General features: G+C 43.3%; 1 protein-coding gene across 1 annotated transcript in view; it reads right to left on the bottom strand.

The window, feature by feature from the left end:
- The window catches only part of CDH20 (cadherin 20), a 52,207-nt gene that overhangs the window by 33,175 nt on the left and 4,878 nt on the right, over nt 1-14,154 (bottom strand). Inside the window, exons 2-5 of the mRNA XM_039522023.1 lie at nt 7,546-7,840; nt 4,687-4,806; nt 2,644-2,811; nt 680-867 (exon numbers count right to left, since the gene is read on the bottom strand). Coding sequence (XP_039377957.1) covers nt 680-867; nt 2,644-2,811; nt 4,687-4,806; nt 7,546-7,840 — 771 coding nt within the window. The remainder of the gene's footprint in view (nt 1-679; nt 868-2,643; nt 2,812-4,686; nt 4,807-7,545; nt 7,841-14,154) is intronic.

The following is a 14,154-nucleotide window of genomic DNA, read 5'->3' as shown; positions in this document are numbered from 1 at the left end:
AACTATCGCGTCCAGATTAGACGCGATAGTTCGAACTCCGAGAAGTCGAACTCACTGCGTCGACCCGGCTGGTAAGTGTAGACTAGCCCTAACATTTATATAAAATTATAGAATAAATATCCTGCAGGAGATACTCTAAGCAAAATACTATATTCCTTTCTGTGTAGCCTGTGGTACAAAATACTAGCAATTTCACAGCTGCCATTTTAAAGTAGAGCTTCTTCTAACCTAATTAGCATTTATGGATCTTCAAGCAGCAATTAAAAAAACTGCTTGGTTTTTATTGGTTTATAAATAATTATTTGGCTTGCTTTATTATTGTTTATGGGACACCAGCATGAAAAATGTCTACAGTTCAAATGCAAATATTGATCAGATCACTCACACTGTTGTGTAATTAAGCCACAAAGGTTATTTACATGAATAAATATTGAACTGGGACATTTATGTACATATTTATTTATAATCACACTACCCTCTTTTTAAGGATTTTTCTGAGAATACAGCCTGTTTTCATATTTTAGCGAAGAGTGTTAAAGAAATGGTGTTTCATAACAGGAAAGAAGCTATTGTCATGTAATGGGAACCAAGTTACAGTAGCTATAACAGAATATTGCACCCATGAAATGTAACCGGAACAATTAGCTGTATAAATGGATTTAAAAAGAAAACTTACTACCTTTCTCACAGTTATGATGCCAACTTGGTAATTAGGATCAGTGTTAATGTCAAAGACATCCAGTCCATCTCCATCTACAAAGCTGTATTTCATTTCAGCATTAATGCCTTCATCCAGGTCTTTAGCAACAACACGGCCCACAGTGGAGCTGACTGGAGCGGACTCCAGCACACTCATCTGATAATGTTCTGGCAAGAGAAGTGGAGGGGAAGGGGGAAAAAAACATGACTGGAACAAAAACTGTACAGGAATTCAGAGGACTGGCCACAGTCAACAAATCCAGCAGTCTGAAGAGAGGTCCAGTTAAAGGTTCTTTTTTTCCAGGCTGAAAAGCAAAGGGTCATCTCCATTTAGGAAGCCATCACTAATTTGGATTTGCCTTGCTGAGTTTCAGTAAGCTGCCCGTTAGGGGCATATTTAAGTGATTTTCATCAAAACACCAATGCTTCCAATGGCAACTCGAAATGAGAGCAGAATTAGTGCATAACTGATCTGCTTTAACAGCAGGTCTGGGGAAAGAGAGAACTGCAATTTAATAAAGTAGGTTTTATTTTTTTTAAAAAAAGTACAAATACTGTGCTTATGATATTACCTGCCACCCTAGCTCAGCTCCATGCTTGAACAATCTCTCTTAACTATACCGCTTATTTAACTCCATTGTAAAGGACAGCATCAATGATGGGGCCTGATGTCATTTATTACCATTTTTCCTAATCCATAGGATTGACACCAAGTCTCTCCACTTGATGTTGTTTTAAAAATAGAAATAACATCAATAACATGCATCAAGTCAGACTTGATTAACAAAGAGAAGAGGAGGAAGAAAATTAAAAGCAATATGCAGTGATGGTTTTGCTGGAGGGTGCTCTCAGCTTAGTTTGGTTTTAGCAAATCAGGGTATGTAAAGGGAGGAAGAGAAAAGGAACAGACAAAAGTGTTGAAAACATTAAAAATAACTAGAATATCAGGCTGTTAGTCTAAAGTTAAAGGGAGTCTTCAATGGACTGTGCTTAGGATCAGGCCATTAGGGGATGCATTTAGAGAAGGGCATAATGAGCCAAATCTTGCTTTGAGTTACACCGGTGTAAATCCAAACTAACCTTTTTGAAATCATCATATGTCTTAGACTTTAAATAATCTTTTGGTGAGTTCAATTGAATTTTTACTGGGGAACAGTCTGCATGCAAAACTATTCCATACTATTCAGCACAAACAACAGACTCTCTCATAAAGAGAAGAGACTAAACTGAATTGCTGAATTCAATCCCTTTCTCTCTCCTCCTCCCGACCCTTGAGACAGACATCCTTCCATGCTAAGGATGAGAAAACAAAGTAGTACATGGAAACCCACTTGCCAAAGGCCTGCAGTATCTAATCTAGGGATAAAGGAATGCCCCTGATTTCCTAAATTTAAGAAGGAAAAACAAAACCATAAAAACCAAAAATAAATAGGTTTAAAAAGGGGGGGGGGGCAGGAACACAGCTGGTCAAGAATTTTTTTATTTTTTGGCTTGGAAAATGTCAATTTGTCTAAAACTGTTTGCAGGAAAGGGTCAGTTTTGACAAATATTTTGATTAAAACTTTTTTTTGAAAAGTTTTGAAATGTCATTTTATAAACAAAAAGTTTAGTTTTTCAATTTGAAAAAAACCTTTTCATTAAAATAAGATTTTTAAAATGTCTAAATCAATACATGTTTTGAAATTACTGAAACAATAACAAGATCTGATATTTGTTTTGGATCATCAGTTGTCAGAATTTTTTTGAGATTTTAACTTTTCATCCTGTTTTGAGACAGTAAAAAATTTAAAAAATGCTCAGGGGGATAGGAAAATTGTGTTGTGCCCTACTCTAGTCATGGATTGATTCCATTTGAAAAGGTCAAAGTAAGTGCAGATATTCATCATGCAAGTATTTCAACCCATCTTCCCTTTTCAGTAACATTGTAATGCAGCAGATACTCACTCTGTGGAAATCTGGGTGGATTGTCATTGACATCAGAGAGGGTGATGTTGACTGTGGTTGTCCCAGCTAATCCTCCCAGCTGTCCACCCATATCCTTAGCCTGGATAATCACTTCATAATAGTCTTTTGCTTCTCTGTCCATGTTCATTAGAGCTGTCCTAATTAAACCTGTAAGATTTTTTTTAAAGGTTTGGTTAAACAATACACAAAACAGGACAGAGCTGGTTTTAATAAAAAACAAACAAACACAATTGCTTCTAATTTAAAAGAATGGGGTCAGACTATGCTCTTAATCACACTAGTGTAGATCTAAAGTGATTCAAGTGAAGCCAATGGAGTTAATTCACATCAACTCCAGTGTAAATGAGAACAGAATTTGTCCCTCAGTCTCCATTTTGTCTCCTGTAGATATTCTGTTAAAAAAGACTGGTAGTTTATTTTGTAATTTACATCTCAGGGTTAGGAGGACAGAAATTGCTATTGGTAATCACGCAAAAAGCCACAGTTCAATGCAGTCCACTTTCTTCTATGGTAATACTGAAAAAGAACACGAGGTGGCAGCACTACTTCTCTTATAGAGTCTGCAAAGAGCCATCCAATGCAATTACTGCCTTTGCTGACTCACCAGAGCAGATTGTTGCTTTTGGTTATAAAAGCGGGAACTCACAAGACTATAGCTCTCTGGACTTTTAGATCATGCTTCTTTAGCTCGCTCTCAGTCTCCTGCTTCAGGGATTCTGGTAGTGTAACTGACCTCTTATTCTCATCCACACCTCAGCACCCCCTTCCCTTCTTTTTCTCTTTTCTTTTTTTTTATACCTGACTGCCCTTGCTGAATTCTACATACTTTTAGTGGTTACTTTTAGCAGACACACTATGTGTGGGGCTTAACAAAATAGCACTAAAATGATACTGCAGTGGCAACTATCATCCTATATACTAAGAAAGAAATAGAGACTAATGCAAGCAATTCACAAGTGCACTGTTTAAATGGTACCACCTGCAGTTTTTATGAGCCTGATTCTGCAAGAAGTTGAGCACTGCCCATTAAGTGCTGTGGATCTTCAGTTCCCACTGGGATGTGAAAATGCTTAGCATCTTTGCAAAATGGTCCCTCTGTGTGTGAATACTTTATAGACTGTGTCCCCTCTCTGCCCCTTAATACAGCAAATGTCCTCACTTCACCCTCTTAGAAATTCTTAAGTATCTGAAAACAAAAATGATTAAGGGCTTACTCATTCTATGGTTTATAACCTGAATACTAAATAAATAGCTCTGTTTTGTCTATGTATAATAGGGCTCAGGAAAGAGCAAACCGTATCTAAGTTTGTTCTTGGATAATGGACATATTTCATGTACTGGTAACTTTCAAAAGTGAGTTATATGGTATTTCTTTTTATTTTGTTCCCCTAGGGTTTAACAGTAAATATCCTCTCATGAGTTTCTGACCTTAACACTACAGTTGGCCCCTGGGAGTTGTCAAAAAATATACGATTCCTCCTATAATAGACATTATGTGTGTGTGTGTGTGTTATATGCAGTGTCCTGTGCATAAATCTAGGGCTCTTAATAAATAAACCCTTATGTAGGACTACTCCAGCTAACTGCATTTGTTTGCTTCTACTTTCTTACCTCCATTAGTATTAAGATTTTTTACATGTGGATTTGTGAACAACCAGATCTGCTGATAGTCTACACGAATAGTAACAGCACAAAATAAAGCCAACTCCACCAATGCAGAATTTGGTAATTTAGATGAATATGCTACTGCAGAGAGCATATTCTTGCTCTGAAGATCTCTATTGCAATGATGCTTAACCTCCAACATAAACCTGTTATCTCCTGGCTCTTATATATAGAAATAAGAGTTGGATATTGTGTTTTGTCTTTTAACTTTCTTTTTGCTCCAGTAGTTTTGCTCTCCTGTGTCCATCTGGCATTTAATACAAACTGGGTTTTTCTTTGGGGAGGAATGGGGTCCATAATGAATGAAAGCTAAGAGAAGTCATACTCTTTGGCTAATTCCTTGTTGAAATGAAATACCTGTTCTGGAGTCCACAGAGAAATATGGTTGCCCCTGGAGAATACTGTATACTACTCTGGCACTGTTCCCATAGGTTGGATCATCAGCATCTGTTGCTGTCACCTGGATAACAGAGGTGCCTGAAACAAACAAACAAAAAAACCCACAACGGGGTAGACCCTTATTAAATTCATAACTGGGAAGAAAAAAAACAGTTCTAACAAGTTTTAATCCATAACAAATGTTCTATTATATTGGATCTCATAGATTCATGGATTACAAGGCCAGAAGGAACACTATGAGTATCCTAGTCTGACCTCTAATATAACACAGGCCATAGAACTTTTCCAAAATAATTGCTAGAGCAGATCTTTTAGAAAAACATCCAGTCTCGATTTAAAAATTGTCAGTGATGGAGGATCCACCATGAACCTTGGTAAACTATTCCAATGGTTAATTACCCTCACTGTTAAAAAATTATGACTTATTTCTAGTCTGAATTTGTCTAGCTTCAACTTCCAACCAGTGGATCATGTTATAACTTTCTCTTCATTGAAAAGTCCATTATTAAATATTTGTTCTCCATATAGATACTTATAGACTGAAATCAAGTCACCCCTTAACCTTCTCTTTGTTGAGGTAAGTATATTGCACTCCTTGAGTAAATTATAAGGCATGTCTCCTAATTCTTTAATCATTCTTGGGCTTTTCTCTGAACCCTCTCCAATTTTTCAATATCCTTCTTGAATTGTGGATACCAGAACTGGATACATTATTCCAGCAGTGTGTGTGTGTGTTATATGCAGTGTCCTGTGCACAACACTGCCAAATATGGAAATAAAATAAGCTCTTCCACTGGAGATTCCTCTGTTTATGCATCCCAGGATCACATTAGCTCTTTTGGCTACAGTGTCACACTGGGATCTGATGTTCAGCTGATTATCTCCCTCCCAAACCTCAATCCTTTTCAGCAGGGGCGGCTCCAGGCACCAGCGCACCAAGCGCGTGCCTGGGGCGGCAAGCTGTGGGGGGCGGCCTGCCGGTCACCATGAACATGCTGCCGAATCCATGTTACCAGAGGACCTCCCACAGGTGCGCCGCCGAAAGCCATGCTTGGGGCGGCAAAATACATAGAGCCGCCCCTGCTTTTCAGAGTCACTGATTCCCAGGACAGAGTTCCCCATCCTGCATCCCCTAAATATGCCCTGCATTCTTTGTTCCTAGATGTATACATTTACATTTAGCCATACTAAAATCCATACTGTTTACTTGCACCCAGTTTACCAAGCAATCCAGATCTCTCTGAATCAGTGACTTGTCCTTTTTCATTATGTACCACTTCCTCAATTTTTGTGTCATTTACAAACTTTATCAGTGATGCCTTTATGTTTTCTTCCAGGTCACTGATAAAAAAACATTAAATAGTGTAAGGCCAAGAACCGATCCTGGCAGGACCCCACTGAAAACAAATTCATTAGATGATGATTCCCCATTTACAATTACATTTTGAGACTTCTCAGTTAGCCAGTTTTCAATTCATTTAATGTGTGCCATTGTAGTGAGGCGCCATAGCCTCCCTCTGAGATTGACCCCTGCCCACCTTCTGGTGTGTGGAACCAGGACATCTGCACCCACCCCACCAGAAGCAGAGGTGCGGGACAGGAACTATAAAAGGCAAGCCCTGCAGCTCAGCTGGGCTGGAGCCACCGGAGGAGACAGATGCCTCCCGCCTGCTGCTGGAGCCTGAAGAGGATCCAGCTTCCCGTTGCTAGGAATGATGAGGAATTTTTGGGACTGCCGTTAGCCATGTACCCTGGCGAGACAGAGGATGAACCCGAGCCACAGGCACACCATGCGGGGAATATAGGAAGTAGCCCAGGGACACCAGACTGTAGTCCAGTTTTCTTGTTGCCTGAATCCAAGTCAGCATGTTTTGGCTAAATCCCCACTGACTCAGTGGCAGAACACTCCATCGCTTTTAGGGCCCTGGGCTGGGACCCGGTGAAGTAGGGTGGGCCCAGGTCCCCCTACTATCCTTTGCTGCCAGCCTCCCCGCCTTATGGTAAAAGGCGTGTGTTTGCCTGCCATCTGCAGAGCTAGGATGTCAGATTGTTTGGTGCACCTACACTGTGTGGTGCTCTGCTCTGCCTGTAAGCAACAACAGCTGATTTATCTTGCAGTATTTCTTTGTCAGCATTATGCCATCGTAAAACAATTGTTTCTTCCAAGGAAATGAAAAATTGACAAAATTGGAAAAAAATACTTTCCATGTTTACTAGAAGTTTTACATAGAAAGGTGTTTTCCTGTTTTGCTCAGGTCCCAGGAAGCCTCCTGTTTGCATTCTGGCTGTACTGCAAAAAATATCCAATAAATTCTTCTTTGATCCCACTCTTTCTAACAGCATGAAACACATTGGGTCAGATCTTTGGGTCCACTGAGCTAAGCTTGGTGCAGGACCAGAAAGGAGTGGAAGTTAGCTAGCTTTGCACACCTTCAATCCTGAGGGCAGCTGGAGGCAATTCCAACTTTTGGTATAAGCTAGATCAGGCACAGAGGTGCTCTAATCTTCTCTGACTCGTAGTGGGTGTCCAAGAGAACATTACACACATACAGATGGTCAGAGCACAGTACATTCAAGCTATGCCCTTCCCTGCCCTCATCTCTCCATTGACATGTGTCCTATGCTGGGTGGGGCCAGAAACTGGTGATGTAGACCAAGAACACTTACGTGCAGCAGCCAGAGATGTTCTAGAAAAGTTTTTTCCCATGTTGCAGAACAAAGGACCCAAAGTAGAGGCCAAAAACTTGGGTAATTTATGTATTGGTGATTAATTGTAATTTGCTCATAATGAAAATTATGTTCTTAAATCCACCTTACCTACGGGTGACATTTCTGGAACTGAGGCTACATAAGGTCCATCCAGGAACTTGGGTTCATTGTCATTGATGTCTTGGATTTTGATGATAAACTCTGATTCTGGTTCCATTGGCCTGCCTGTCTGTCTGTCCAGAGCCTGAGCCCTCAGGGTATACTGGGATCTCTCCTCTCGGTCCAATCTTTGAATGGCATGAATGTCTCCAGTGGTATCATCGATTGTAAATACAATACCAGCTCCTTCTCCTGAGAGAATGTACTTGATTGATCCATCTCCTCTGTCCATATCGGAATGGAGCTGCAAAAAATAACACAATCTACTCAGGACACAAGCATGGAGTGTATGTGGAGAACATCGCTATGAACATTAATTTTCAGAACATTTTGGTCTCCCTATTGAAATTCATCTGCTGGTTTTAGAAACTTTTTTGTTGTTGTTTAATATGGAAGGATGCAAATAATTCATATAGCAGAAGTGCAAAGTTGAGGTTAACCTCCACCCATTTCTACCCCCAAATCTGTACTGTGGAAAAAAGGAGGAGGCAACCAAACAAGAATGCTCTTGGGGTTTGATTCAAAGCTCTTAGAAATCTGTGGGAGTTTTTCTGTTGACTTCAATGGGCTTCAGATAAGGCCCATACTCAGCGAAGGCAATGGTCCCCAAACTTTTCAGGGTCATGCTGCCCCCTACCCCTGTCCATGCCTCCCACCCTCTGAGCCAGGACAGGAAGCAGACAGGGGTCAGGGGGCTGAGGCTGGGCCACAGTTGGGGGTATTTCTAGTCACACAAAATCGAACACCCTAGCTGCCCCCTTCCCCCTACATTCCCCCTCCCTCGGTGGCTCACTTTCCTTCACCCTCACTCACTTCCACTTGGCTGGGGCAAGGGGTTGGGGTTCAGGAGGGGGCTCCAGGCTGGGGGTGGTGGTGCCGAGGGATTCTGAATGCAGGAGGGGGCTGTAAGTTGAGGAAGGGAGCTGGGGTGCAGGAGGGGATAAGAGCTCTGGGCTGGGGCCAGGGATGAGGGGTTTGGGGTGCAGGCGGGTGCTCTGAGTTGAGGGGAGGGCTCAGGGCTGGAGCAGGGAGTTGGGGCTTGGGGTTGGGGTGCAATCTTAACTCAGGCAGCTCCCAGTCAGTGGTGCAGCAGGGTAAGGCAGGCTGCCTGCCTGTCCTGACACTGCACTACACATGCCCCAGAAACAGCCAGCAGGTCTGGGTCCTAGGTGGGGGGGCAGGAGGCTCCACGTGCTGCTCTCGCCCGCAGGCACCATCCCCACAGCTCCCATTGACCAGTGCTCGATGAAGGGGCAGCTCATGGAGCCCCATGGCCCCCCTGCCTAGGAGCCGGACCTTCTGGCCACTTCCAGAGCGCAGCATAGTGCCAGCCAGGACAGATAGGGGCTAGCCTGACTTAGCACCACCAACGGGGCTTTTAATGGCCCGATCGGCAGTGCTGACCAGAGCTACCAAGGACCCTTTTCGACTGGATGAGGGATGGGGTCTGGGGCCAGGGGCAGAGCTGCTGCTGTGGGGAGGCCAGGCGTGGGACTGGCAGCTGGGGCGGGAGGTGGCACCGGAGCAAGACTGGGTTGTGCTCCCTCTCTGCCCCCCTGGAGGCTGACCTGGGCCCTGCTGCACCCCTATGAATGTTCCTCTGCGACCCCTAGAGAGGCACACCCCACAGTTTGGGGACCTCTGAGCTAAGGCTTAGGAAAAGATAAGGACAAAAAACATACAGAATGTCTTTACACTTTCTAATGAGGATTAAAAGGAATGAGACTATCTCTTATAAAGTACACCATGGGCAAAAGTAGTACTGGACTAGAGAGAAAATACAGTAAGGGCTTGTCTATAAAGCAAGTTACTACCCAGCAAGCCAGGGTGTGAATCTACAGTGCACCAACTTGCCATATGTGGACACTTCTACATCACCCTGAAAGTTTGCCACGCTGCACTCCAGGTTTTTCAGTATGTGGTATCAGTGTCCACATGGGATGTCACTGCACAGCTAGCTGGTGAGCTATAGCTTGGCTTGCTGGGCAGTAACTTGTCGTGTAGACAAGCCCTCAGTCAACTAGTGAATGAAGAGTGCAATGGAGTGAATGACTACTCAATAATTGCTGTGAGGCAGAACTTCTTTAAAAAAATGTCTCAAACAAGAAAAAATAAATCTGGATAGATAGGTAATAAAGCAGGTAGTATAAAATAGCTATTATGAAAGTTGTTTGCAGCGTTGTAGCTATGTTGGTCCCAGGATATGAGACAGACAAGGTGTATGAGGTAATAGCTTTTATTGGACAAAATCTCCTGTTGGTGAAAGAGACACGCGTTAGAGCTCCACAGAGCTTTTATTGTCTCTTTCACAGCAGAAGTTGGTCCAATAAAAGATATTGCCTCACCCACCTTGTTTCTATTATTAAAGAACAGGTAAGGCAAGCAGTTTGGAACATTTGTGTATATACAAGCTAGCCTGTGGATTTTAAATGCATCCCAGAGTTTTAAATAGAATTAACAAATGAATTTGCTGCATGACTGGTAAACAGTTCCGAGAAGTTGTGGATAACTGGAAACACAACCAAATACAGAAGAAAAGTAAATGTTGTACTAATTATCTTCAAAACCAGGTACAAGAGTCACCCTGGTAATTACCATTCTGCTAAACATCTAACCCTAGTGCGATATTAGAACAAATATTAAGATCAAACAAATTGTTTAATTTCAATTTAAGCACATTCTTAAATGCTTTGCTGGATTGGGGCCTTATGGCCTGATGAAATCAATGAAACACGTTAGATCAGGACCTATGCATTTGGAAGATAATAGAACCATCAACAATAATCAGAATGGATTTATGAAGAATAGCTTTTGTTCGTCAAACTTGATTGTTATTTTTTTAAATATATTTGCAACACTGGTGGATGAATAAACAATGGTGGGCATAATAGTCCAGCTGCAACAAAGTAGTTAAGCACTTTCTTAACTTTACACATGTATAAATATTTTGATGAGGAGGGCTGCGTAAGAGCATCACTGAACTGTGGCCAACAGGAGCAGCATTGGTCTAGTGGACTGAGCACCAGCAAATATCAAGGGTGGAGGGGAATTGTTTAGAATAATAAAATGGATATAAATAGGAGCAATAGGATGAAATTACTAAAGAAGAAATTTAGGTTGAAAAGCAGGAACCAAGTCCTGATGGTGAGATTTATTAGTCAAAGGAATACTCTTCTGAGGAAAGTGGTGAAATCCCATCTCAGGGACATTTAAAATTAAACTGATAAAATTCTACCAATATACATTATAAAATAACCTCTGATTTCAATATAGAAGAACCTCAGATTTGTTGGGAGATGGACTAAGTCACCTTATAATACCTGTCTCTAATTCCTATGGGCCAGACCCTCATCTATTGTAAGTCACTGTGGCCCCACTGCTTCAACTGAGGTATGTCAATTTGCACTCAGCTGTGGATCTGCCCTATGATTCTATAAGTTTTTGGAGGCTATTTTTCTCCCTAATCTGTCAGAGTACAATGTGTTACCTATGCAGACCTTGAGCCTACCCCTATTGAATTCAGTGGACATTTCGCATTAATTTAGATCAGAACTAGACTGATTCAGCAAAGCTGTAGCCACAATTGGAATACCCCCAAAAAACTGCTTAGATTATATAAGTTAGCTAAATAGAGGTCTACCAATCACTAGTGTTTCCATTAAAGGACACTGAAATTACATTGTTGAGGCAGTAGATTTATTTTATAATCAAATCCATATCAGAATGTGAAAAATGTGTATTAAAACATGTAACTTCTATTTCTTTTAAAAAGCATTAAAGCATATTTTAGGGTCCTTCTCCCTACAGACCACCTGATCCCTTAAAAAAAATCCACTTCTGGTGGCTTTACTCTGAATCACACTGGTTTAAAAGTTACAACTGAGCCTCTTTTTATTAAATGCTGAAAAACCTAAAGGTACAGGTGGTGACAGTGAACTTGTTTGGTAATTTATATTTCATTTAACCACTTTGCTACTGGTCTCTGCTATGGCTACTGTGGAATCGGACAGTGTTCTTTGGAGTCTTGACATTTCACTGGAACACTAGCGTTTCATAGCTGATGCATCAGTTAAATGGGGGGAGAACAGGAGAACCAGTTACATTCAGCATAAACAAAGCAGTCAAATTAAGATGACTGTTACCAGTACAGTAACTCCTCACTTAACGTTGTAGTTATGTTCCTGAAAAATGCGACTTTAAGCAAAACGATGTTAAGCGAATCCAATTTCCCAATAAGAATTAATGTAACTGAGGGGGTTAGGTTCCAGGGAATTTTTTTTCACCAGACAAATACACACACACACAGTATAAGTTTTAAACAAACAATTCAATACTGGTACACAGTGATGTGAAGCTTGGTTGAGGTGGAGGAGTCAGAGGGTGGGATATTTCCCAGGGAATGCCTTACTACTAAATGATGAACTAGCAATTGGCTGAGCCCTCAAGGGTTAACTTTCACACTCAACAGTGCAACAGGAATGGAGGGACGGGAGACAGCATCGCAGACAGAGACACACCCTGTGTGTATGTGTGAGAGAGATGCGCATTTCCCCTTTACTCTTAAGTACACTGCTGACCCTACTCTTAAGTACACTGCCTTGTTAATTAGATCAGCTTGCTGAGACCACAGCTGCTGCCAGCAAGCTCCCTCCATCCTGAGCTGAGCCCTGTTGTGTCCCCGCCCCCGCTCTATGGAAGATGGGGTAAGCGGGATGCAGGAGCAGAGGGAGGGGGACACTCTGACGTTAGCCCCCCCCTCTTTCCCTTCTCCCCCCCCCTACAGCAAGCAGGAGTCTCCAGGAGCAGCTCCAAGGCAGAGGGCAGCAGCAGCACATGGCAATGGTGAGAGGGACAGCTGAACTACCTGGCAATTGATAGCCTTCTGGGCTGCTGCAGCACAGGGAGCTTAGGAGAGCGGATAGGGGGGCTGCCGGTCCACCCTGGTTCCAAACCCCCACCAGCTAGCTCCAACGGGCTGCTCTTCCTGCAAGCAGTGGACAAAGCAGGCGGCTGCCAAATGACATTAGAAGGGAGCATTGCACAACTTTAAACGAGTGTGTTCCCTAATTGATCAGCAACGTAACAACGTTAACTGGGATGACTTTAAGTGCGGAGTTACTGTATTAACACAGATGCCACCCTACAAACTAGCATATCTTTATAAAATGGTATCTGGTGATTAATTAAAAAAGACACTAGTTGTTACCATTTGCTCTACTCACCCATTACTCAGAATATCAGTTTAGAAGCTAGTAAACAGGACTTTTCCAGGAGGAGGACACTTTTGTAAAGTTTGATTCAGAACTACTTAGCCACTTCCTACTCTTTTAGGGTGTTTGTATTGTGTGTTAGCATGACCTCTTGGGTAGGTGTAGCCATGGGTGCCAACTTATATGGGCTCTTGGAGCTAAAGCCCCAGGAATATTCATAATCAGGGGCTCTGCTCCACCAATATTTGGAGCTAGATTTTTCCCCCTCCCCGGAACTTCCCTGCCTGAATGTAAAGAGAGCGCACAGCGCGTCTCTCTCTCTCCTTTGCTGCTGCTGCCGTAGCCTAAGGGCTGCAGCATTAGCATAAGACTAGGAATGCTAACTGCTGCTGAAGCACTCAGGACGGGGAGGGGAGTGGAGGGGGCCTCCCCTCTCCTCTCCTGCCCCTACCTGGAGGAGACACAAACGGGCCAGGAGACAGACATCACTCAGCTTAGCAGCTGCTGGGGCTTCCGTGAGTGTTTGACCCTATGATTTTTTTATTATGTTTGAGTGTTTGACCCTATGATTCCCCCCCCGCCCCAGCCCCAGTCCCAGCCCCTACTCCTACCCCCAGTGAGACACACAGCAGGCTGCACAGGGGAGGCAGGAAGCCACATGTGAAGGCAATGCCCCCTCCCCCAGCACCCACCAACCCACCCGCCACAGGAGGGATGGGAGAGGGAGGCTTCCTAGACCTGAGCAGCTGGGGCTTGGGTTAATTTTATGAAACCCTGCTCCCCCACCCCATAGCCAGCCACAACCCTGCCTACCCCACTTCTGCCCCATGCTGGGCAAGGGGCAGCCCCATCCACAGTGAAGTTATGGTGAGGGGCAGCAACATGGAAGGCCACCTGTGCCCCCCCCAGTACCCATCATAGGGGAGGGGAGTGAGCTTTCTGGACCTGAGAGGGGCTCTAGGAGCATGTGCAGAGTGTGTGTGCCGTGGGGGGCAGGAGGGGTCCCTCCCCTGGAGCTTGCTGCTGCCAGTGGTGGTGATGGGGAGTCCTCTCTGGCCCTAGCCCTGGGGCAGCCTGTCTGCACCCCAAGTTCCTCATCCTCAGCCCTGCCTCACCCCAAAGCCTGCACCCCCAGCACTGAGCACGCTCCTGCACTGTGAAACCCTCATCCCCAGCCCCACCCCAGAACCCTCACCTGAGGGGAAAAACATGCAACTTAAATTTGGTGGTCAGTTTGGAGTATCATTGTATTTAGCACAATATTTGATTATTTTACACCCTTCAAAGTATGTAACTGGTCATATACAGGTGTTTTCTCTGAATACTGTCTGTGTGCCTCAGTTTCCCC

Source organism: Mauremys reevesii, linkage group 2, assembly GCF_016161935.1.
Source record: "Mauremys reevesii isolate NIE-2019 linkage group 2, ASM1616193v1, whole genome shotgun sequence".
NCBI lineage: Eukaryota > Metazoa > Chordata > Testudines > Geoemydidae > Mauremys > Mauremys reevesii.
This window is presented reverse-complemented; position numbering and strand designations above follow the sequence as displayed.